This window comes from Callorhinus ursinus, unplaced genomic scaffold (genome assembly GCF_003265705.2).
Source record: "Callorhinus ursinus isolate GAN/ISIS: 27379988/994484 unplaced genomic scaffold, GSC_fseal_2.0 scaffold1, whole genome shotgun sequence".
Classification (NCBI taxonomy): Eukaryota; Metazoa; Chordata; class Mammalia; order Carnivora; family Otariidae; genus Callorhinus; species Callorhinus ursinus.
Window position 1 is genome coordinate 83,839,536 of NW_027397063.1, and position 27,148 is coordinate 83,866,683.

The 27,148-nt window shown below is 41.1% G+C and overlaps 1 protein-coding gene and 1 pseudogene across 9 annotated transcripts in view; one reads left to right on the top strand and one right to left on the bottom strand.

Moving 5' to 3' along the window:
* Positions 1 to 27,148, bottom strand: part of FNDC3B (fibronectin type III domain containing 3B) — a 343,320-nt gene that overhangs the window by 261,604 nt on the left and 54,568 nt on the right. For 8 of the 9 annotated variants that reach the window (XM_073897214.1, XM_073897217.1, XM_073897186.1 and 5 more), the window contains one exon: positions 7,705 to 7,843. The exons of the other annotated variant lie outside the window; for it this stretch is intronic. In XM_073897214.1, coding sequence (XP_073753315.1) covers positions 7,705 to 7,815 — 111 coding nt within the window. In that variant the 5' untranslated portion in view covers positions 7,816 to 7,843. The remainder of the gene's footprint in view (positions 1 to 7,704; positions 7,844 to 27,148) is intronic. 9 annotated transcript variants of the gene reach the window in all.
* Positions 20,357 to 20,709, top strand: LOC112829329 (replication protein A 14 kDa subunit pseudogene; annotated as a pseudogene).

Sequence of the window (27,148 nt, forward strand, 5' to 3'; positions counted from 1 at the left end):
CATCGCTATGAGATCACTAATTCTGAGGGACAGACATCAAGGGGTGGACAGCCACACTGGATGCATCAGAGGACCAAAAAGTTTCACTAACAAGAACATGGACTAGCCAAAGTTCCAGAGAAGAGATGGTAGAACGTGCAGATACGGTTTGGGATACCACTAACATGAGCTCTCCATGGAATGTACCAGCCCTTCAGAGCAGTCTCACTACATGAGACAGAAACCGATGACATGATATGCAAAGGGGAGTAATAGTCCCAGACTTCACTTTGAGCAAGCTGTCTGTGCAGGCTCAGCCTCCACACAGACACTTCTAGCCCTGTTTTCCTGCCCGCCTCGCCCACTCCCTGATCCACCCCTCCTCCATGCTCCCAGGGCACAGGCATCTTCTGCAATCCAAACACTTCTCCTGTGGCTCTACATATGTGTAAATACAGCCTTTTAATTTTGGTGAACCACGCTTTGCTCCCCCACTCGACTGCTCCTTCCTTCAGGGCCAGAGCAGGGTCTAGTTCACCTTTGTGTTGCGAGGACCTACCTGCACCTGGTATAGTGTGAGCACAGGAGACATGTGACAGATACTTATTAAAATGGACAAATCGATTACTCAGTCCCTCCTTAAGTTCGGTCGTGAATCCTGCCCTCTCGCTCCTCCTTTCTATCCCAAATCTCAAAGAAAAGACTACGACGATATCCAGACACCCGAGGCCTTCATAAGTGTGAGTGGTAGACAGAACGTGGACAGCAGTCTGCGGTGACCGTTGTCTTTCAACATTTGCACAAGCTGTACACTCCGCAGACATCTTGATGCTGAAGAGTCTGCCCAAAGACCAAGCTTCCCCATGCTGAGTTTCCCAAACCAACACTTGACCAAACTTAACTTTTTCCATTTTCAGCCCAAGCGCCAGCCTCTAAATAGGACTCTGTCATAAAAGGAGCTGTTATATAGGGGCGCCTGGGTGGCTCAGTCAGTTAAGCGTCTGCCTTCGGCTCAGGTCATGATCCCAGGGTCCTGGGATCGAGCCCCACGTCAGGCTCCTGGCTCAGCGGGGAGCCTGCTTTCTCCCTCTCCTTCTGCCTCTCCCCCTGCTCATGCTCTCTATCTCTGTGTCTCAAATGAATAAATAAAATCTTTAAAGGAAAAAAAAAAAGGAGCTGTTATATAATGCTGTTCAGCAATAAGAGCTACAGCCTCTACTTTTACTGTTCTCATTTGAATATCTTTCTTCCTCCTGAGCAAACTTCCCAAAAACGGTTTCTTCATTTGTCTACGCTATACTGATTGTAGACCGCTTCCTGGTCTCCCTGACACGGTGGCTATCAGGATATTTAAAGAGGAAGCCTGCATGGTGAGAGGATTTGAACTACTGAATGCAAGGAGGGAGCCATCAAGGAAAAGTTATTAAGAAGACATCAACCAGAACAGAAAAGGTCACTGGAATTGGAGGAGAAGCACATTTGAGGTAAAAAGACATGCCGATGACGAGCACCATCTGAACATGGAAAGTTTTAGTATGTTTAATGTGCTGTCTGGAAATGTGTACTCAAAAGAATGCTCCAGGAAATCTCTGGCTGTGTACTCCGTCTAGGGGAAACAAAGGCTTTCGCAAAGAAGAAACAAAAGGAGGGAAGAAACTCACTCTTGCTAAAATGACATGCTGCATGCTGATCAAAAGGCACAAAGTCAAGAGAACTGAGGACACGGATGAGGTACTTTAACCTTCTGTCTTTCAGGGCAAGCCTGTTCACATGTTATCCTGAGCCACTGGGAGAAACAAGTTTTCTGTTTACATTTAAGGAGATCTACTTCCTGAAGAAGAGGCAGTAAGAACACTCATTAGCAATTAATATCCTGCAAGCTTAAAAGGAAAAAAAAAAAGACGTTAAGAAATACAACCAACGAAACATTTGCTAGTTGCCCTTTAAGAACAGGACAATGAGGCATCTAAATCTATCCCCCACCCCCACTGACCCCCAATGAACATGTATATGAGAAGAGTCACCAACAATACAAGATATAAAGAGGCATATACCACCCTCCTGTAGGCTGTAAGTATCACATATTAAATTAGCAAATCAGTACTGTCTGTGTTAACACTTCTGTTCCTAACCTAATGGTTTCCTTATTTAAACACTGGTGACTGCCGTAATTCTTCTTCAGAGATTATTAAAATACCAAACCAATGGAGGAGGGCCTGGGTGGCTCAGTCGGTCAGTTAAGTGTCCGACTCGGGACTTCAGCTCGGGTCATGATCTTGGGGTTGTGAGATTGAGCCCTGCATCAGGCTCCCTGCTCATGAGGAGCCTGAGTTTCTCTCCCTCTGCCCACCCTGACTTGTGTGCGCTCACTCTCTCTCTCTCTCTCTCTCTCTCTCTCTCTCAAATAACTAATCTTTTAAAAAAATAAATAAAACACTAAAGCAATAGAAAAAGCTGGAAATTGGGCTTATGCTTGCACTTTCATGCTTCAAACTAGCTGTTTTCTAAACCTCTAAAACCAAAGACAGTTAAATTTATATACCATAGGTTCTGAAAATGTAGGCATCAATATTCTGATTACTGATGGGCATTGCCATAATTTATATAGCCATACACAAAAACTCAGGTTAGGAGACCTGACAAGAATAGTATGTTGTCAGGCATATTTAGGGAAACAAACTTTATTTAGCCAGGCTGATCTATTCAGAGGTAAAAGAAATTATAGTGAGAGGAACAGAGATACTTTATTTAGAAAACAATAGTTCAAAATAAAGCTATTCCATTTCACTCCTAGGTAGATATCCAAGAGAAATGAAAATATACATCCACACAAAAATTTGCACACAAATGTTCACAACCGCCTTATTCATAATAACCAAAGAGTGAAAAGGACCCAAATGTCCATCAACTGATGAATGAATCAACAATATGTAATATATCCATGTGATGGAGTAACACTTGCCAGTGATGTACTGATACATGCCATTACATGGATAAACCTTGAAAACATTATGCTAGGTGAAAGAAGCCAGGCGCAAAAGACTGCATATTGCATGATTTCATTTATATGAAATGTCCGGAATGGGCCAATTACCTCCAGAGAGAAAAAGTAGATTAGTGGTTGCTGCGGAATACAGGGAAGGAAGGCCTGGGATGTGACTGCACCAGGGTTTCTTTTTATCCTGATTAGAAGGTTCTATTTTTTTTTTTAAAGATTTTATTTATTTATTTGATAGAAAGAGACAGATAGTGACAGAGACAGCGAGAGAGAGCACAAGCAGAGGGAGAGGCAAAGGGAGAGGGAGAAGCAGGCTCCCCATGGAGCAGGGAACCCGATGTGGGGCTCGATCCCAGGACCCTGGGATCATGACCTGAGCCGAAGGCAGACGCTTAACCATCTGAGCCACCCAGGCGCCCCTATCCTGATTAGAAGGTTCTAAAACTGTGGTCCTAGTTGCACAATTCCGTGAAAATAGCAAATTCCATTGTATACCTTAAATACTATCTCAATAAAGCAAAGCTGTTAAGCTGCTTCTGTCCACACTGTGTGTTAACTACTGTTCTTGTTCATTTAGTTGATAATGTATTTTTTAACATCTTCATTCATAATGAGGATGGCTTTTCCTTTTAAGTAAAGAATCATCCTTTTCCTGCTATCTCTATAAAATGACAAACCAACATTTCAACCTTAACATGACTCTGGATAATGAAAACTAACAGTGTCTCTTATTTAGAGAGCCAGAACAGAGCGGACTACCTTGGCAAGAACTTGTCCTAACTAAATCCAGAAGCCATCAGGACAAAACTCGGGAGGAGGCGGCCTGTGGCAACTGGGGAGCTTTCTCCTAACTGCGGTGGTTCTTTTGCATATACGGAAATGTTTATAATGTCCTCTGCACAGCTGCAAAGTATTAAGAATGCTGTAAACACACACAAGGTGAGCATCACCATATACACTCCTAACACAAAGGTAGAGGCAGAGCCCCGTGGCCAGTGGCCAGCTCCTTATAACAGTATCATTTGAGGGGTGGCTCAAATGCTGCCCATCCCTCCCTTAAAATGTCAACCCCAAGGGTGTGCAGTGTCCACCACATGGTGGTCAACCCTCTATCTCCAAAGTGGCTATGGTGGGCAGATGAAGCCTGGGCAGATGAAGCTGATTTTCTGCAAAAAGGCTAAAACTACAAAGAAGACTGTGCTAGGCTTGAATGTGTTGAGCTCAACTGCAGATCTAAGAGAATGTTGGCTACTAAGAGATGCAAGCAAGGGCAGCTACCTGGCTCAGTCAGTAGAGCACGCTACTCTTGATCTCGGGGTTGTAAGTTCGAGCCCCATGTTGGGTTTAGAGATTAGTTAAAAATAAGAAGAAAAAAAAATGCAAGCCTTTTGAATTGGGAGAAGATAGAAGAGAAAGGGCCAAGAGATCCAGTTCTAAGCTTTTTACTTTGTTATATTATGAAGACAATAAAATCTTGAGGTTATGCTCAGAAAAAATAATAGTAATAATAATAATAACCAGAAAACATTAGTAGAGATCATATTCTCTGGTGGGTCCTCTGTGTCCTGATCCTTAACACAGATCTCCTGAGCATCACACCACACAGGCTCTTAAGAGCAAGCAGCAAATACCAACAGGTGTCTTAGGCAAGCACTCAAACTCATGCAGTCCCAGACTTTTGGATCCTGACCTCTGGTCTTTGTTCTTTTTGTTGACCGCCTCCTTTCCACACCCTCGCTCTCTGGTACTTTTCCATTGTTTTTGGTTTTGCTTGCTCCTTGGGTCTCTTCACCTTGTGCCTTAACCCAGGTTCCACACACAGGCCCTGAGGATTCTACTATAGTTAACTAGGCCAAAACTAAATGTTACAGCCCAAAGGAAAGAGCAGAGGCTTGAGGAAATGAGGGAGACACGGATGGAGACTCTAGGGGCAGAAGAGGAAGACAAATGTCGGGCACAGAGGCTACTGCCTAGGCTGAGCCACAGTGACATAGAGGTAACCTCAAGGCATGATAAATCTTGGGTTGATTCTGCTAGGAGGGAGATTTCAAACACACTCCGCCCACATAGCAAGTATACCCCATTAAGAGAAATTCAGGGTTACTGCCAATCAATAGCTGGGCCCACATAACCTATAAATATATTAATGTTGTTAACACAGTCATATCTGCTAATTAGAAAGATTAAAACATTTCCTTACAATGATAATTTTAGAGTAAGTATAGCCCCAGTTTGAGAAAGCTTGATATTTGACAATGTATAAAACAAATGAATTAGCAGATTTTGCCATTCCTGGCTTTACAAATAAAATACAAATAAAATAAAAATGTGATTTTATTAATCAAAATTATTAAGCAGCTTCTACTTAGAGCTGAGGTAGACATACAGGGCAGTGAAATGCCGCATGGCCTGAGGATGTCCACAGTCTTTTCAGGCTTTGGTCATTTCTAAGTGCAAAAAAGTTTATGTCTAAAGAGAGAATTTGAAAATTCTGTAACTAAGGACTTGGTGTGCTAGAGATCATAACAACAAAAGGGCGTTCTGTGCAAACTGAATTATAGCACTGAGGAAGAAATCATCAAAACACAAAAATGGTGCACAGTAACATGGACAGGTGGTCTCGGGTCTCCAAGTGCACACTGGAACAGGAATCAGGTGACTGGGCGGAGGCCCAAGATGCCTTCCAAGTTGAGTCACATTTGAATACCTTGGGTTTTTTTATCCTTTTAATCAGTGACAACGGAGACCAGACACTGCACCTTAAACAGTCCCTGGCACTTTGGAGATCTTCCCGTGAACATGATGAAGAGGGCAAGGGCTACACCCAGAGGGCTGACCAGATGTTACTCCAGGTGTTACAGGGCAACTCTGGGCAGGGCACTGACATGATGTGGGTGTTTTTCAAGATTTTACTTACGTATTTATTTGAGGGGAGGGAGAGAGAGAGAGAGAGAGAGAGAGAGAGAGAACACTCACACATGTGCAAGCAGGGGGAGGGGCAGAGGGAGAGGGAGAGGGAGAGAAAACCTCAAGCAGACTCCATGCTGAGCACAGAGCCTCACACGGGGCTCAATCGCATGACCTGAGCCGAAACCAAGAGTCAGACACTCAACCGACTGAGCCACCCAGGCACCTTTGATGTGGATGTTTTCGGAAATTCTCTCAAACAACTGCTGTGTGGCAAATACTTTCTGCTGGGGCAAAAGTAAAAGCAGGCAGACCAGTGAGAGGGACTGTCCTACCCTGGTGAGAGATGCTGGCTTGGAGTCCAGGGGTGGTAACGGAAATGAAGTAGACGTGGCAAATTATGGTTTCAGCACATTTCCCTGAGATGAAGCCAACAGGCCTTGCCGACAGGCTTGGGAGAGGAGGACTAGAAGGTGCAAGTGAAGACTCTGGGCCTGAAGAGCAATGGAGCAAAGGAAGCAGAGACTCTACTTAGAGAACATCTACTATAAGAGCAGAGACAGGAAGTGGTAACTACACAGGGATGTGGAGTCAAGGGAGAGGATCTTGTTTTGCTGGGTAGTTGTTTGTTTGTGGGTTTGAGGTAAAAGATACTACAGGATGTTGGTGGAAATGATCCACCAGAGAGAGAGAGGGGGGGAGAGAGAGAGAGAGAGAGAGAGAGAGAGAGAGAGAGAGAGATTAAAGAGTCAGGAAGGGAGGTGCCCGTATCAGTGGTGAGAAAGGATGAAATTCATTCAACCAATGAACGTTTACTAAACATCCATTAGATATTCCTTGTTCTTGAAAGGTTCACGGTCTAAAGCACAAGAAAGTAATATAAATAAATTAGGCAGCAAAGTAAGATCCAATAGAGGCAAAGTATGAATGGACTGTGATGGATAAAGGGTGTTCACATACTATGACAGATTGTGGGGAGGGAAAGCAAGCACATACGGACATCAAATAAATGGCTGATTAACGTATTTGAATTATTGATAGAGTTTGGGCAAATATTTTTCACGCAATTGTTCCCAATTCTACTTTTCATAAGACAAAGACTTTTACCTTTATGCTCCTAAAGAACCGCACAAAGACAAAAGGATATTTATTTAGTAGAAGACTGAGCAAACCCGGTGTTTGCAGTCAATGAAAATATGTTATCAAAACAGTTCACCTAATAATTTTTTAAAGCTTCACTTACCATTTAAATTTCTTCCCAAGTGCTACGTGAATGAGTTCAGAAATATTTGTTCTATTTTGTGATATTCAGTAATACTGACGGCGAAGTTTTACAGAGAATAAGTACCATCACTTTCCAAGCAGCAGGCTCTCCGTTTGGAAGCCAGGGTGGGTTCTCGTGGACCTGTGCATCTCGCCGAGCTCAGTCACCCCCAGTGTGAGATCAAACCCTGACCCACCCTCTGAGTGTCCTGCTCTGGACAACCAGGCCAACTAGTCAAGCACAATACAGGACATGAATCAACAGACATTTTATTCCAAAGACTTGTACATATTTTCGAAATGATTCATTTAAAAATCAGACATTTTCCTGATGCTTCAGCAGTTAATACCAACTGAATGAGGTAAGATCTGCTGTTATCAGAAGCCAAAATCGGGTATTTTTAAAAATCATATAGCAGTCCTACAGCACCAACACTTACCTCTAGGACTACGAATGTTCACAATCACAAATCTTTGAATCTCAAACTAGAACAATGACCGGGTGAATGGTTTCCACTTAAACAGTTTAACTTAAATGTCCCTCTTACCACACCAACCTGCTGAGCTGCATCCCCATTCACCAAGTGGGGCATCATGGCTACCTCTCCGTTCAGCAATGGCGGTAGTTCCAGAGGGATTTGGTCGGTCATCATCATTGTGACGTACATTCATGGAGAATTGCCCTCAACTGGCTTCCTGCAAAAGAACCACCATTTTTTAAAAAGGACCCAGGACCCCAAACAGTCACGAATAACAACATCAGCAATTTAAGTGCACCATCATGAAGTCAGCTGAAAAATCAAATTATTCTAATCCTACATTACTGTGCCAGACCCCAAGGAGGGGTAAAGCCGAAGCAAGGAAATGGCTTGAACTAGGAGACGACTGACTTGAGCCTCCAAGCAGCCGTGTAAACATAACCTCCCAGACCTAGACTTTGTCATTTAAATAAGTTTTTAAATATATGAATAATAGTAACTACCCTCCTCCAGGGATCTTTCTGGGGCTAAAACGAGACAGTACTGTAAGAAGGTCAAGTGTCAAACAAAAACTGGTGGTACCATTATCTTTAATTACAGAAAATAAGGCCAAAAAGGATGACCTATAAAAACAGGTGTTCCCTTTCGTTGGGATCAAAATACTGTTCATAAGCAGTTAATCCAAGTAAGTTAACAGAGGTTATACCGAAATTGTTGCAATTTCTGGCCCTGCCACTAATTTGGTAATTAATCATGTTCTAATTATCTCTCTCTCCTCATTTCCTTGAGTTGAATTTAACCTGCTGTGCATTTATGTCCTTATCACCGTGCAGATCTTGAACTTCCCTGTCTCTCAGACAGAACCCATGGCACCTCGTACAGAGTAGGGCTGAAGGGCAGATCCTCTTGCTTCCACAGAATAAATGATTTTTATACAACTATTCAAGACAGCACAAAGCCCACTGTCATTCCAAAATGGTATTTGCTACCAAAAACAAGCTTTCCAATTCAACAGTGGGAAAGTAACAACAAATTCCTATTTAAAATTATAACTTGTGGGCGCCCGGGTGGCTCAGTTGGTTAAGCGACTGCCTTCGGCTCAGGTCATGATCCTGGAGTCCCGGGATCGAGTCCCGCATCAGGCTCCCTGCTCGGCAGGGAGTCTGCTTCTCTCTCTGACCCTATCCCCTCTGATGTGCTCTCTCTCTCTCATCCTCTCTCTCAAATAAATAAATAAAATCTTAAAAAATAAAATAAAATAAAATAAAATTATAACTTGTTCTTTAAGAAGCATTTACATATCCTTCACTTATGCCAAAAAATTTATGGCACATAAAGTTTAATATCATGGGCAAAGATGACAAAACAAACACACATTTTCAATCCATTCAGAAACAGACAGACATATACATTTATCACTCATAATTACATCCCCCCAAATACCAAATCCAGGATATCTGATCCAAACCCCTATTGGGAATCCCAATATCCAATATCCCAATACCCAAATCAGGCAAAACAGTGGGACAAATCCTTTAATGGTCTCAAATTTGTCTCAGGTGTGACAGAAATAAAATATTTTTCTCATTCTTAACCCCCTCCATTCTGAACATTAAATTTATTTCCCTCTCCCACAAGCCCACCCAAAAGAAACTCCTTCCCTGGAAGTATCAAATGATGCATAAAAGACACCCAAGAGACTGTAAGCTTTTTTTATTTTAAAAAGGTAAAATTTTACACTGTTCATTATAACCCCATTTGGAGAAACTAATTATTTTAAGCACCAAACAACGAAGTCTTGTCCCAACTAGGGAAGCACATTCTATAATAACAGGTCTTATAATTCAGTGTTAATAGTACCATCATGCTGTTTTATGAGGCAATTACTTGGTTCCTAAGCAAATAAAAGTACAAAACCCAAAGCCCAACAGTTTATCCTGATGAAGGAAACAGATTTTTGCACAGTAAAATTAAGATAATTCCATTGACACTATCATGACATCACTGTTTGACTGAGTAGGTCAAATGAGGGAGAACCGATGTCCATTTCAATTTTATTTCTAATATACTTCATCTTCCTAATGCATGAGGAAAAGGACAGCTACTCTCCCCAGACTGCTGATATTACACAGGCTTGTTTTTAAGTGGAATGTTTTATTTCATGTTTCTTCCAAATTGCAGGTTGGATAAACAGGGCAGTAATTTACATCAGGGGTCTGAGTATAAAGCCTCTGGGGTGAAGAAGCACTCTCTTCCAGCTGAAGAGTTCCAAGGCACTCTGCTGGTGAGGCTGTGGTGCAGACTGCAGTGCACATTACGGCTCTGTCTTCTCTCCCTTCCCTGTGAAAGTAGTGAGGGGCCAAAGCCCTTTGCCACATGGGCAGTCCCAGCGGTCATCTCAGAGACGAGCCCAAGGATGGAACCTGCTTCTCTTTTCACACCCCAACAGGCAGCAGGAGCAAACCGACTTCAGGGCTTGCCCCTAGGTCCCTTCGGCCTCTAGGTCCTTCCATGAGGCCAGAGAAGAGTAAATAATGAACGGGGGCGGGGGGGGGGGGGATACGCACAGGACTGAGGTCCTTAGTTCCTGCTCTGGGCTGTAGCTCCTTATGCTCCATATGGTCCAACCCAGCTGCCCGATTTTTCAGTACTGGGGTTTGAGACTCAAATCCAATTCACCAGTGCTATTTTACTCCCATTTCTCACTGTCTCTTAGGGATAACTGCAGGTACTGGGTAGCAGGAGATAGTTGCAATCTGAAACCAAATTCAGCCATTCCTGGTCCCGTCCCTCATACCAAAGAATATCTCAACGCCAACACTGTATCTAACAGTGACAATTCCAATTTAAGAAAACTTCTGGTTGGTGCCCAGTTAAACAATGGCACTTGCTATTAACAGGAACAGTCTGAAGCACACATGTCAGGTCCATAAACTCCAGGCTCTGCAACTGTGGGATAAGGGAACAGACCTAAGGCCTACAAAGGTCCTATAGATGTAGGATGGGAGAGCAGGGGACCCACACAGAGTTACAAAAACACCCAAAGAAGCCAAGTCCCCTGGCACAAGGAGAAAATTATATTGTATTTGCTTTTGAAAACTGTACAGGCAACTTTGGGTAATGCAGCTATGCTAAAAAGAAAAAAGATGCCTGAATCCTTTTTTTTTCCCCCCTACTACAATAGATTATGTACCTCAGAGATGTATAGTGGCTTTTGCAGATTATTGGGAGTGGGGCCAGGAAGGGAAGACAGAGGGAACCGTACTTAAAAGAAAGTCAACTCTGTGACAATCACTCAGACAGCAATCAGTGAGAATTTATAAACATCACACACTCCTAATGTCTAAAATCAACCACACTGTTAATCATGGAGGAAACTGAAGAATGAATAAAGTGAATAAAAGCCCCTGTGAACCCTAGCATGGAGCCTCACTTCTCCATAACCGAAGCTTTGACCCTCTTGTCCTTAGGCCACTGGCCTGCTAAAATCCAAGCCCTGTTTTCTAATCCCAAAGAGTTTTATCAGAGGTAAACCAGACTTTATCCCAAGTATCAGGTAAAAGATTCATCCAGATGGGGTGGTACATGCAGCCAGCAATATTTAAATTCCCCTTTCTAGGCTCTATGCCCATACGTAGAATAGTTTCATTTGCCTGGAATGCAAAAGATAATGCCCAGCTATTTAGCAAGGCAACTGCCAGCCAAGTTGTCCCTTAAAATGATCATGGAATACCATTTAGCATCACAGATGAAGCAATAAATGTGGAAGGCTTATTATCCAAACAGTTAACTTTAAGGAACAAAACTTACTTTACCTGTAATGACTGTGGATAGAAAGGGCACATCTCCCTCATTATAGGGCATGCTGGCCATAACTTAATTTTTTTCTTAGGGATGTGGGGTCATTGTTCCCAACATTCCTGTGTTCAGTCACAAGGTGATGTGTTAAGGGACTTACTGAAGCATTCTGACCTTACATATCCGGAGAAATTCACCCCTTCTTTGAGATCTTATGTGTAATTGTTGGTTTTTCCCTCTTTCTCTTTAGGCAATACTGCAAACCACACCCCCCTCGCATTTCAGGACCATAGCCTAAATTTGCTGTCTTACATCTTCCTTGGGCTAAGAAGCCAGATTGCTAGTCATGTACACACACAGAAGAGGAACGGTCCCTGCAGGGTCACTGAAGCTCCCTTATGTGCCTTCAACCATCTTCCTTGATCATTTGCTGATTATCATCTCTAAAAGAAGCTGAACAGCCAGATAGGTAACCTCCAGAAAACTGAGCTCTGACTGTTTTTTGTTATAGTCACAAAGTCTCAGGAGAAACCACCCTGACAAAACACTTATTTTCCTGGTCGGGGTTCCTTCTCCCCTAGACAGATGTGTATCTGAGCTGACCAAATGGATCCCAGACCTCAGGTATTTTATTCAAGGCTGTGCCACATTCACATTGTCCCCCTTGCAAGGACCCCATTCTTTAGACCACTACCCTTCACACATGAAGAATAAAAATGTGATGCAAAACTAATACGGATTAAAAAATGGAAAATAGATGACCCCTGCTACAATGTTTTTTTCTAACCCTCTGAACTTTTTTTTTCCTTCACAGAGCTCCAAAGTTTCGCTGCTTTTCTTCATTGTGTTCTTACCCATACTTCCATTTCAAAGAATTTGGTAACAACCACAGGCCTTCACCACCTCTCCCCCTAACCACACATCCTAACACTAAAACCACAAGCGCTTCATGCCCAGCCAGTTGTAGTCTTTTGACTGACAGGGAAGGGATGCCACGTGAGCACTTGTGGTTACCTTCCCCCTCTCCTATGAGAGCCAGTCGTTTGCCAATTTCATTACCTGCTAGCAAGGCCCAGAATTAAGGAAAGAAGCCCCTCCCCAGCTAACGGCAGGGGTGGGGGCTGGGCACTCTGAGAAACAAAATGAACAGATCCCCACTGTTAGTAAGACATTTAACTCCGTCCAAATATGCCCCAAAGCTTTTAAAGAACACGTTACTTTAAAAGAATATTACAAAAGGTCTTCAGTTTTTACATTACTCTAGGCAACTGGCTAATTACTTTTTCCTCTTATGTTGCTTCCCCCACTCCAAGTCTAAAAAAGTTTTCCATGGTATTCTGGCCCCAGCCTATACCAAGAAACATACTGGCCAAATTCATGAAAAACCTGATTCTGAGGAGAGAACCGCAGATCCATTTCCAAAGGCCAGAGAAAGCAATTATATACTAGGAAGCTTTTCTGACTTGAAAAAACCAAAGCCCTAATCACTGCTGGGAGAGTTCTAAGTCAGTGGACCTGGCCTTCAAATTAGTAACAAAATGTCCTGGTCCCTCACTCCGTGGGCCAATGACCCAAATTTCCTTACATTAATTCAAGATGTGAATTAGCAGTACAGTACCCAAATTAGTTTCAGATGACAAGAGAAAAAGAAACGTAGCAACACCAAAAGGAACAAAGTATAACCATCAGAACGGAAGGAGACAGCCCAGCTGCAGGAAAAGGAGGGGAGTCTCCCTGTTAAATCAAGTCGGGCTGAGGCACGGGCTCCCGAGCTCACTTCACCTACCCTCTTCTGATGTGGCTTTTGACTGACTTCTAGACTATCCCAGGGAAGTGTCTAAAAAAGCAGATGCAGTAAAGGAACCAATAAGAGGACTGTACACGATCAGTGTTAACTTTCTGCTTCCACTCCACAATTTAAAATGCACTTTCAGAAACCAAATGGGTTCCCTGATGAAAGGGAAATTGATGTAAACCCATCAATTACAGGAACCTCTTATAAAGCAATTGGGCAAATAAATCTAATAAATATTAATAAATAATCTTCAAAATTCATAACACCAAAGATAACTATGATTCCATAAAGTTTGAATCTTTTCCAATAAAACACAGAGTAACCAATCACATTCACATAATCTAGACAGCATGTAAACACTGGCTTGCAACATGTTTGTTCTACAGCCTGAGAAAAATACCATCACGGGCACACTGGTAAATCAAAGCTTGAGGGGCGCCTGGGTGGCTCAGTCAGTTAAGCGGCTGCCTTCAGCTCAGGTCATGATCCCAGGGTCCTGGGATTGAGCCCCACATCGGGCTCCCCGCTCGGCGGGAAGCCTGCTTCTCCCTCTCCCCCCCCCCCCCCGTGCTTGTGTTCCTTCTCTCGCTGTGCTGTGTCTGTCAAATAAATAAATAAAATCTTTAAAAAAAATTTAAATTAAAATACCAGCTGACTTCTAATAGTGAGAATCTATTGCAGGCCTGGTTTCAGGAAATTGTCATAAACATACCAGAGAAATGTTCTAGCGATTTATGTAATAGTAATAAGAAAAAAAACTTTTTTCCTGTTGCAAAGGCAAAACAACAACAAAACAAAACAAAAGAGCAGTAGTCAAAAAAGATAACAGGACAAACTTCTCAATCACAGAAGCCAGGGGTTTTGCTTTGCTGGCTTGTGTTTGGGGCAAAAGGGTTTGAGAGGTTACTAAGAAATTACTGTATTCTCTTTTAAAACAATGTAACTATCAGGCAGCCAATGCTTTACGAGTGAGTACAAGTTTCTAAATGGCTTCCAATATAAAACCTAAGTCTAATAAAAATTTATAAAAATTTATTATGACAAACGTTTCTGCAGCTGACTTACACCTGTTTGTGCCATGGCTGTAGTAACAAATAAAAACACAGAAAAGTCAAATTTTGACGGAGAATCAGAGCACAGAAAAAAAAAAAGAAACAACTAGGTTCATGAACCTCCTCTCCTACCCATGGCTTTTATGCATGTATGCCATCAGCCACAAAGACTAACAATTCCTCATGTGTGGTCTCCCTTTGTAAGCTTTATTAGCAAGATTTAGAAAGACAAAGAGGGAGGAGTAGAGAGTTGGAGAAATGAGGGGAGAGAAAGAAACAAAGTTAGCAATACACGTTCCTACAACTACTGTGATGTCACAGTATCCTTTGCTATTTTATTTTCCTCATTAGAAAAAACTCTTTCCTTACTGCTCCACGCTGGTTTTAAAAGGTAAACCCGATTGGTATTTCAAGACCTAGAAACTCTGAAAATGGTTGTCATTTCTCGCCTTCTGAGCAAGACTAGAAACAGCTTTCTAATAACTATGGAAACGGCAACAGCAACAATAGGGGAAAGAAAGGATTCAAACAAAACACAGGACAATCATCTTTACCTCCGAAATGGAGAAAAAGCTGCTCATCAACCAACACACATCTGTTTTTGCCACTTCCCTGTAACTACAAGAGCAGAGCTTTGCTTTCCCTTTCTCAGCAACATGAAACCAGTGCCCCCCCCACGCCACCCCCCGCCTGGCTCTGCCCACGCAGATTAGCGTGTGGCCATTTATGAACCTGGACACAAGAAAGCTGGGGTGGTCCGAGGGCTTTTTCTTGCACTCACCTCTCCTCTGTGGGCTGGGACGGTACTTGGGTACAGGCAAATACTCCCCTGTGCTTTTTAATAAATCAAACTAGATTGTGGGGGGGGGTGGGGGAGAGGATATGGAGAGGGACTAAGGATTTTTATCAGAAATTTTCACAGGCCCTCCGCAATCAAGAGTTCAAAGGACCAGTGTGTTATGGTAAATAGCATATAGTAGAGCGACCCCAAGATAGGGTACTGCAGAATCTGAGTTCTAATCCAGGGTTTGCCCATTTACTCTGAACATCATTTCTTCTTTTATAGAACGACAAAAAGTAATAGATTAGCCTTTGGGGTTCCTTTCTGGTCTTAACAGACCATGTTTCAAACACCACTGCCAACTTAATACAGATTAAACTCAAGCTAGGAGAGGTTTACGTGAAACTCTGAAAACCTAGAGTTACTCTTACTTGTAAAAGTAGAACCTGAGCCTTATGCATAAAAGAGAGGAAGAATCTAAATAAGATGTTGGAAAAAGAATGTATTGAGCAAATAGTGATGGTAATCACTGTGTTTTTATGCCAATGAAATCTAATTTTACAGCTGAGTTCCACACAGCTGTGGAAGAAAGACTCTTGCCATGGCTTGCCACTTGAATGAAAGAAGGAGTGGTGATAACTGTTCATGCAGAAAAACCTCTTGAGACATGAGCAGTACCTGGAGGTATGCACCCAGCTGGTTGGTTGAGGCACAAATTGTCTGGAATTTGTCTTCTTGTCTGATATGGGTTCATTAGCGAAGTTAAATCACGGTTGTCTAAAAAAGTTCTCAACCTTAAAAACACCCTTGCCTTTTGCCTCCAATTATAAACACAGGATATTTAGGTGCAGTGTTTAAATCCATAAAGAAATCCTGTGAAATCGAGTTTAGATGAAAAACACCACCGCCGCCACCACCCTGGATTACAATAATGGTTTATGCAACAAGTAAAAAAGAATTGTCCACGGTGATCTGGGGAACAAGGAGGGGTGCCAAGTAATCTAATGTATATATAGGTCCTGCCTTCAAGAAGACCTAGATGCTTTTGTGGTGTGCTTTTAATTTGCCTCTGCTTGAACGGCAAGACAAAGCCATGTCTGAACTCAAAATTACTATACAGAAAGGCACTGTTTTCAGTGGGGGGAGGAGTCTATATATCTAAGGATTATATGTAAACATTATAGTAATCTCAGGCTACTTTTATAATTCTCCAGAAATACTGCCTCCATGGCACCCCGCTCCCAAGATATCCCAAATCTTTAAGGAAGCCTAAAACCTGAAGGAAAAAAAAAATTATGTCACTGTATATTTACAAACTCTGGACCTGAGATCCACATCCATGCCTAAGTAATAACTCGGTTCTGCAAATATTAACTAAAAGGAAAGGGGGCCCCACAAAAAAGTTTACCAAACATTGGGGTGCCTGGGTGGCTCAGTCGTTAGGCATCTCCCTTCGGCTGAGGTCATGATCCCAGGGTCCTGGGATAGAGTCCCACGTCCGGCTCCCTGCTCAGCGGGAAGCCTGCTTCTTCCTCTCCCACTCCCCCTGCTTGTGTTCCCTCTCTAGCTGTGTCTCTCTCTGTCAAATAAATAAAATCTTAAAAAAAAAAAAAAAGTTTACCAAACGTTTGTTCATTGTTTCTAAATGATGTTTAAAGACGTTTATAGGTGTAATTATAGACATTTTTATTAGAACACCTCAACTCCAGCTACACTCAGCACAATAAATGTGACATCCCAAGGATGATAGTCTAGCACCTACAAGGAAACATTCCGAAGCTATGAGCACATATCTGTACATACATCCAAGCTAATTGTCCTGCAGACTTTATCCATGGATGAGAATAACTGAAAATATGTATTTTCAATGACATCTGGACTTGTGTGGCTGTTTCTTCAGATCCTTTTCTGTAGGACATTGAAGAAAAGTCTAGAAAACTCCAGTCCAAGAATGGAAAGGTCGTTTCTCAAGCCCCCTCCTGTTTCAGGCCTTGCCACCCCTGCCCCCATCTTCTTCCCAGCTGCAGGAGAAGGTAGGAAGAGATGAGGGGGAAGTCAGAAGACATGTACTCCTTCCCAGAACCAGAATCTCACGCTTCACCCAGGACTCGGGCACGGCCATCTGCCTGGAGCCCCCACAGTGCTATGTGTACTCTGTGGTGCCAAGTATTCCCACACAGGCTCTCCGTCTCTCAGTCTTTTCATCCGTAGTAAGGGCTCCTTCACACAACTTCTAGATTCCCCTTTAAAAGAACCCAATATGTACTACTACTGTTTTTAGATTCGTATCATGAATTACATTCTCTTTTGTACAACCACTGAGTACTGAGCAGCCACGCCTAACACCCTTTATTTGGGGGGGAAATGTGTGTTATAAGCACCGACTGACTGCTTCTGGAAAAGAGTGAGAAGAGCCGGGTGGGGCAAAGGCACTGTGTGAAGCACCTGCACACTAATGCTCATCCAGCCTCACGCCGTTCACCTGATGCAGGCAGTGTTCCCCTTTTACAGATGAAGCCTCCATCGAGTAATTGGCCCAAGGAGACTCAAACAGAAAGTGACCATAAGGAGTCCTTGCTCTCTTAGTCAGCTGATGACGACATTCAAGAATCTCACAACCAACACAAAAGGGGAAACGCTGACGAAGAATTCACAGGTCAGTGGTTTTAAAAATTCAAAAAAACATTATCATGTACATCACTGTTGAGTCGCTGTTGTGCACCTGCAACTAATAGGCTACTGTGTGTCAACTCTTTCTTCTCCCTTTTTTTTTTAAATTGAACAAGCACATGATACAAAATTCAAAATCTAACTTTCAAAGAAACCTGATAAAAGTACATTTCTCTCCTATCCAGGCCACTGCTCCCCTACACAATGGCAACTCCGAGTTTTTCCTGTATCCTTACCCAGGTGCAGGTTTAACAATTTTTAGAACCTTTGTAAAGCAGCTTAAGAAAGGTTAAGCTAATTCATTGTATCATCATGTAGTCTGGATGGTTAGAAATTAACCTGGGAGGAAAATAAACCCTGCATAAACCAGATTTTAAACTCCTAAAGGGATATCCTCCATGGGGATTTTTAAGGAGATATACTATGACTAAATACAAAAGCAAAATTACTTCACAAAAGAAAAAGGCAGCTTAGCGAGTTATTGGGGAGGCTGCTAGAACAAGGCCTTTGCTACCAAGGGTTTCAAGATTGTATTATTTTCGATTATCTCAAAAGGACTTAGTTGAAAGACACCTTCTAAAGTAGCATCAAACCAAAGGACCCGAACAAAAGTTATCATCCATTGTTGGAACAAATAATTTATTGAGTGCCCACTATATGCCAGGCACTGAACTAGAATCCTAGGATTCTAGAAATACAGGCATGGGGTTAAACAGCATTACAGTGAAACGTTATACTCAGTAACGAAAACGAAATCCACACTGGACACTTCTGATGAAACAACACAAAGTCAGCGGACCTCGGTGCTCTATGCAACCTTTCATCTGAGATAAGCTCCAGGGTCTAAATTTGGTTTCCCAGCTGTGGCCTCTTTTCTAGTCTTAAGTGTTCCAGAAGATGAATTTGTCTTCAAAACATGCCCCCCCTACACCTCAATCTTCATTTCTGCTCAGCCAGGAGGATACTAAAATTACTGCTTTCTCATCAGCTCATATAGAATTCAACCATGTTTATTTTACAAACTCAGTTTTACTCATATAGGTGTCATCTAACCTCCATTATAAGGAAAACAATCTGCACCCTTAAGATCATTGATGTTTTGTCTGATTTATACTTAAATATGTATTTCAAAGATTTCTGACATTTCATTACTAACTGTAGATGTTGGTTCAAATATATATATTTTTAAATATGATTCTTTTCTCCACCTCTGTGGGAAAGGGAGTGGTGTCAATGAGTGAACAGTATATGATACACTGAAAATCAGTTTATAAGCATGGTGTTATTGCTTGAAGAATCACTACAATTGATGACATTTTCATAAGCAGCTTTGTATTTCACTTAATGTGACTGAACACAAAGCAAACACCAGGTGTTTCTTAGAGCTTATAATGTACTGAAACAGAAAATTCACACGAAATGACAAAACTTGCAAAGAAACAAATTAGCAGGTGCAAAGGCTCCTAATTAGGGAACATTTACTTACTATTTCACATTAGCCCATTACTATAAAATTTTAATGAGATAATGTATGAAAACCACATTATTAAATCATCCTAACATTTTTTAAACTACAAAAATGTGGAATTCTTTAGAAAAAAAAAATTTTCTTCAAGAAAAGAAAAAAAAAAACCTGTCACATACCACAGAGCATTAAGGAGGCTGGTTTCAATAGTTGAAAATAATGACTGGTGTATACACACGGTTTATGTGCAAATGGATGAATCTAAATGCTTGAATGTATGGTGCTTGCCTACATTCTAAACACCCCCTGTCAATAATGAGATCATTAATTATACTAATATAATTTAAGAAAATGCGAGGGCCTGCATTCATTTATTTAATGAATACGTATCTAGGTTCTGCTCCGTGCAAGATACCTTTATGCCGAAATCATACAAATTCTAAATCTGAATCTGTTATTAACAGACTTCAAAATTTTTCCAACAAAATAATTTTTAATTTCAACTGACACAAAACCCGTGTTCTCCAATTTTCATATTTCCCCATATGAGAATGCATGAAAGACACACCAGAAAATGTTTCCATTAATGTGACTGAAGAACTCAGAAGCACGGAGAATGAAAAAGACAACATTTTAGGGTTATTAATAGTTATGACTTCACGAACCTCACAAAGGGGTCTTAGGAATGCCCAAGGGTCCCCCCCACACCACACTTTGAGAACCATGAACCAAACTAAGTTGCTTAAAGAAGAAAAATTTAAATTCACTCTCTAGTAGACAAAGATTGCGGTCCCTATTTTATATTCTGTACATCCACAATCCACCTGACAAAATCTGAACAAAAAACATATTAATGCAAATGAAAAGCTCTCCAAATTCTATCACGGATTTTTCTCTCCAGGACTTTACGTTTCACTCTTTAAAGCACTTTAGTGAAACAAATTCATTTGGTAAAATCTCGAAGTAAGAGCAGTAGGCTGGAGGGATAAGAAAATGGATGTTGAGGGCCAGGTTCTCCCCCGCAGGAACAGTCAGCAAAACTAGAGTTCAGGAACAGGGTGGGACCTGACTCCAATAAATCCAGGCCCACCAGATGGGACTCCCATTCAACATCTATGGTCAGACTCATGCCCTGCATTCAAAGCAAGTGATCAACTGGCACCACAATCATGGTGGACGTGATGGGAGTTGCCCAGGTCATACATCCATGCCAGCATGCCAGCTTAGTTCATTGACAGGCTGGTCTGCTTCATAGGGAGGCTGGAGAGATATATCCTACTGGAAAAATGTTTCTTTCATTTGGAGAAGGAAAATCTGGGACCACTGAGTTGATAGAGCACCTTGAAGAAATCTCTGGAACTGTGGAAGTAGTTGGAAGAATAATGGCCAAGGCAACCATTATTGGGTGCGTCTTAAGTCCAGTTTAAAGAAGGTAACCATCCTTGTGATCTTGAACTTTACAATGGAGCTGTGAAAATTACCCATGAGTTCCCTCAGTTTTCCTCTGGGGCTTGTGCAATAATGATTGATCTTGATACATTTTTTATGACTGCAAATGAGCTACACTGAAGACTGTTAAAGGAGGCCCCTGATATTTGAGGGAGAGATTTCTGTGATTTTTAATATTTAATCTGTTCTCTTTTTAATTTCATTTACCTAACTTTATTAGAGATTGCAATAACCCACTTTTGATGGAACCTGTATATTCATCACAGTTCTCACCTAAGTCCTCATCAAAAATCACTCCTCTGGTATATGGTCACGTAAGATGCAAGAACAAAGCAGTTGCCTTGAGTTTAGTTTTGTTTTATTAATAAAAGTTTAAATGGTTAAAAAAAAAAATCAAGTCCAAGGAATAAAGACACAAAAAATTTATGTTACCGTTCCCAAGTAAGAATCGTACCTACTCTGATCTCTAGACCTTCACTTACTGCTCAATGAGCCCACTCAAAACCCAGAGACAACTTGATCTAGTATTTTTTCTAGGGTCACTAACGTATTTTCTTTTGTCGTTGCCTATTACGTCTTTCATCAAAGAATCCAAAAAAAGTTTTCTGTGGCTTAAGTAGAACTCTTAAAACAAGAAACTCAAGTTTCAAATATAGACAAGTCAGCAAGACAGTGAATTCCTCTCCTAGAGCAACAAATTAGCAAAATTAAAATACTGGCACAGCTAACTGATTTGTATTCAACCAACAATACCAGATTAGAGACTTCCCTTTTATTTTTAAAAATAGATTTAACAGGCATATTAATTTTCCACTGGCATTATAAGTAAATGGAACTCCAAAATATCTTTCTTTGCAAGGACCTTCTGGCCAGTCGCTGGTAGCCTGACCCCATGTGGAATGTGTATTTACATTGCCGAGAGGAGGCATTGTGTGCTGGTGGGAAACCACTTCTCACCAACCTCCCATTCAACTGGAGGGCTCCACAATAGGTACTCACACAGGAAGCAGGCCTTGCTAAGAGCACCTCTGGTTGTTCCAAAGAGAACTTTTCCAAGACAGCAAGCAGGTCAGTGAACCACTGTAAATGCCATGTTCACAGGCCCTGACTGCTTACACTTCAGGGTCAACAAAGCTAGTGTTGTCCACAACCACTGCCCCGAGTTCTTTGAAACTGTCACAAATTCCATTTCATTTTTCTAGCTAATCTCTCAGGACATCATTTGTTTAAAAAAAAAAAAAAATATATATATATATATATACATACAAATAATATATAGCCGTAACATTTTTTTCTCAAATACACTGTAAAATATTCCAAGAATCTACTGTTTTTCAAAGTCCCATGAAGTGTTTGTACCGAATATGCAATATAAAATATCAAACTTCAAAAATTGCTTCATTATCTCCGCTTAAAATTATGCTTCCTTAAATAGTGACCTTTTTTTTTTTCTTAACTGCAAAGAAAAAATAATTATTTAATGCCTCACAGAAAAGCAGGCATGGTCAACATCTCATCAGTAACGGCTTCTGTACACATACGTGAGGGAATTATGATGACCACTTACATATGCCATCAAATCCACCAACTGGGGGCTGAAAAATACAGTTAATATATAGGTTTTGTCAATTCAATACTAAACTACTGAACTACTGCTCTCTTTCCTCCCTACTTAAGTGTGTAAAAAACACAACCTGGTTCTTTCAAAAATGTGTTCATTAAATTCTCAATGCCCCAGTTTCTCAACCTAAAAGAGAGGTAACAGCTGTTTCCTACGGTAATATTTCTAGACCATTAAATAATTTAATGATATTGGGCAAAGGGCAACTCTTCTGGATTGTTTTTCTCATTTCTCTAATTAAAGGACTGAACTCTGTGATCAGCATAATAATCTATCAGTTTGGGCCCAGCAACAAAGAATATCACAATTAACACATACCTGGATTCATTAGAAGTGTAATACTTAAGGAAGCCACGGGAAAAATAAAAGGTATGTGCACCCATGCCAACCATAAATAATAGCACTTACTAGCCACAGGAAGTCACTTTTACAAAACAGAAATAAACCAGAAAACCCAGAGGAAATGCTCACAACACAACGTTTAGTGAAATGTAGCTAGTCAGAATATATATATGTAACATCTAACTGTTTAAAAACACTGAAATGAAAGACTCAAACTGTTAACACTGGTTAACCCCGAATAATGAAATGATGAGTTCTGTATTTTTTCCTTTGTACTTATAGTTTTTAAAGTACCCTACAATGAGCAACTGTAATTTTTATAATGATAAAAGTTAACTTTTAGAAACATGGTATATTTCCATTTATTTTGCTCCATGTGATGGTTTACATTTTTGTAATGAAAATACTTTCAAACCACTGCCCAACACAAAGTGAAGACCTAAAGGATAAGGGTTTATCCAAGTCTGGCAGAACTGGTTCCCACCATTCAACCTTAACTGTGCGACACAACAATGGAAGAACATCTCTGGTTAAGTAACAGATTTGGTAATTTACAAAACCAGCCCTGGGGTCATGCTTACTGCTTAATTCCCAGATTAGGCATGCTCACCAGGACCAACCCAAACAGTTTTTTGTTTTGTTTTGTTTTGTTTTAAAGGGAGTAGGGAAAAGGCAGGTTCCCCAGCCTTACTTTTTTTAGATAACAAGCCCTCCAAAAAATCCTCTTCCAACTGCCAAAATAAATCAAACCTTCTGGGTGGAGAATTCTCTGTCAATCAAATGAGACTGAGCAAAGATAAACTAATAATAGAAATCTGTTACATACGTACTTAGCTGTGCTAACTATGCTGGTCCTTAACTAGCACAAAGGATTTCCAAAACCCTGGCTCTGAAAAGCACAGGGTGGAGTCAGAGAGCTCTCTCCGGGTTGGCAGGCCTCCTTCTTGGTGGAAAAGTAACTACCCAGTCCTATCTTTGTGGGTTCTCACCACCGCACCCTCCTTCATGTGAAACCTTCTAAAAATATTTGTCCCATATTTTCACTCCCTCATCCCCATATATTATAACATATAACACATGTTCACTCTAGGATTCTGGAAATACAGAAAAGCAGGAAGAAAAGTTGTGATTCTTCATAATCCTACCACCAAAAAACCTCCACTGTTAAAATGGTGATGTGTTTCATTTCAGTTTTCTCTATCCACATGAAATTTATACAGAGGGCTGCAATCTACACAGTACAGAGCAATCTGCCTATTTTTTATTGGATACTTAATGATCATAACAATGACACTGACAACTTAAAAAATAAGCAAGAACTGGTTCCTAAAAAATCACATTTTCAGAGATGGTAGCAAAATCCTCTTCTAGGGACCTTGGCAGAAAGATACGGGAAGGGAAACATATTTAACCCATATGCCCAACGTGCATCTAACCCAGTGCACAGCCAGATGTATAACTTCTTTCTAGAGGGTATCAGGTCATAACGACCTAATACTCTCAGATTGTGTACAAGTATTTAACTAGAATCAGGAAGTGAATGATCCCCACGAATTACTGTAAATTCAATTCGTTCCCATGTTTATATACATACAAGTTTCTAAAAAGTAAAGTAAACGGCGCCTGGGTGGCTCAGATCATGATCCTGGAGTCCTGGGATCGAGTCCCGCATCAGGCTCCCTGCTCCTTGGGAGCCTGCTTCTCCCTCTGCCTCTCTCTCTGTCTCTCATGAATAAATAAATAAAATCTTAAAAAAAAAAAAAAGTAAAGTTTTTATTCTCTACCTCCTAAGAGCTGTAGGGTGTTTTAAGTTAACTGCTCATAACACTCCCTTCACAACTTTGACCCTACCCTCTCAGCAGAATGTATTTACCAGGAATCAAGGTCAATAGCACTATGCCCCAAAACACTTATCCCTGAGCATCTAGGTGTAGTGATGCCAGGAAAATTATTAACAGAGACTCAAACTGGCAAACACTCTGATGTGACATAAAATATCTTAGTATTAAGTCTGAACACATGTATCACAGCACAGAAGAGTGAAAAATTGGAAACTATCTCGTCCATACAACAGAAGACTAATTTTAAATCCTGTACAAATGGATCTGTTAACAAAGGAAGATGTTCACAACCCACTGTTTATAGGGAAATAACAACATAAGGGAATCACATGGTAAATAAAAGGTTTATGCCATGGTCTTATTTGTTCAAAACTAGGAATATGTTTATTTTTCACACAGAAAAAAAAAAAAATCAAAGAATATACCCTCAAGTGTTCACAGTGATTATGGTGAGAAGGTAGGATGAAGTTTTATCAACATGTTCTGATTTTTTTTTTAATGATGCTTTTGTTGGGGGCGGTATATAGAGAACAAAGAGCATCTTAGGGGTTATCTCATTATATCTGTCAAAGAATCTAATGCAAGAATGAGAAACGGATAATGGATTATCTGGCCAATGACAATCCAATTATACAAAACACACCTCTATGACTTCCTGATCAGGGCCACTGGTTGTAAGAGCCCCATATTCTAAAGCTCTGCAATAGCTCACAGGTGTGGTTTCTTTCCCCTTCACTCTAGGCACAGCTGGGCAGACCAGCTTGATGCTCAGGACTGTGAACCTCCTAGAAGCTATTTTCAGTTTCCAGATAGAATTTCAGAGAATTCTAAGTCCAAAACGGAACCTTGAAAAGTTCAGTTCTGACTCAGACTTGTACAGTATCTAAACATCTCTAACAGACCAGAAGCTTGAAAGTATCACAACCCAATTTTTTTTTTTAATTACACTATATCCTTCAGTTAGTGATCCCAGGATTTCCTCTCCCAGTCAGTAAAAATACAGTTCTTCAGAATAACAGGATGATAGGAATAGATAAGGTTAGAATTAGACAGAACCGTGTCTGAGTCAGTGAAAAACATAAATTGTTGATTATTTTTAAACCACCATTAAAAGGATTCTTCCTTTGTTGGAAGTAGGTTCTCCCTGACCCTTCCTTTCAATTACCACCACAAGCAACAGCACCCTCATTCAGGAATTAAATCACTTCTAGATTTCTGGAAACCTCCGAAACCAACTTATCCTGCCTACCTTCTCTCTATGGCCCCCTTCCATCCATCCTACCTGGCACATGACGACCATGTAATTCATTTCTGGGACATCACTTGCACTAAGTCACTACTCGCTCAAAATCAGTGATTCTTCCAGCAGAGTCTGGAGAAGCACTCGTAGGAGATGTGGAATGAGCGACTTCATACTGTGGGAGAAGCTGATCACAGCACTCACTGCTCAGATCAGTGTTTCTCCAAGTATGAAGCAGGAACTCTGTGACCAAATCAAGTGGGGCACTTGCTAAGGAATGTAGCTTCCTCACAAAGGTCCGCAGCAGCATTATTCATGAATGCCAACCGAGCAGAAACCATCCAAACATCTGTCAACTTTAGAGTAAATAAAATGGGAGTACAACCATACATTGGAATATTCTTTGGTGACAAAAAGAAATTAAGGTACTGATACATGCTACAACATAAACCTTAAAATAGTACTTGCCAAGGGGCTTGCCTATGGTTTTGCCATAGTTTGCTTGATCCAGATTACCATTCTCTGCTTTACCCCCCAAAAAAAACACAAAAACAAAACATTCTTGTGGGTTAAAAAAAAGTACGCTAAGTGAAAAAGGCCACTCGCAAAAGGCCACATATATTGTGTGATTTCCTTTATACGAAATGTCCAGAAGAGGTGAACTTCTAGAGACAGAAAGTAGACTGGTGGCTGGCTGGGTGCGGGGGTGGAGTCGGGAGTGACAGCGAACTGGTAGGCCAAGGTTCTCTCAGAAGGTACAAAAATGTTCTAGAATTTGATAGTGGCGATGGTTGTGTAATCCTGTGAATATGCTTTAGAATATTGAATTTTATATTTTAAAATGAGTAAACGTTATGGTATGTGAATTATACCTCAATAAAACTGTTTAAAAATACAGATCCCTCAATTCCACCACAGAGAAGAATCTCTGGAGGGAGGCCTGGATATCTTGCCTCAGAACAAGGGCAGAGGATGCGCATTTTTACTAACCACCCCAGAAAAGTCATAAAAGGTGCTAAAGTTAACATGGCCTTAGCTTCTTCCCCAACACTATATACATAGACTTTGTAGATCCTGCACCTCAAGAATGTGTCTCAGGCCCAATACATCCACTCTAGTCACCCACGCCATATAAATATATTTCCTACTCTGCCTGCACAAGCGTCCCTTCTAACCTGTGACTCTCCAGGGAGCACACAACCACTGAACCTCTTCTCTTGTTATTACTCTCCTCCTCCTGGGATATCCAACCATTCTGTCTGGGGCCTTATCTGCTACTTAAAGCTACCCCAAGATTACTCCAGTTCACAATGACCTCTCCTGAGAACCCTTTGGGCATTCATACCCTCAAGTGTGAAACAAGTGTGACTGACTACCAGACTTTCTTCCACATCTGATAGCTTGAGCATCTCTGAGGAGAGACTCAAGAAAAATTCCAGACAAGCAGACTTTCTTCCATTCAATTTCC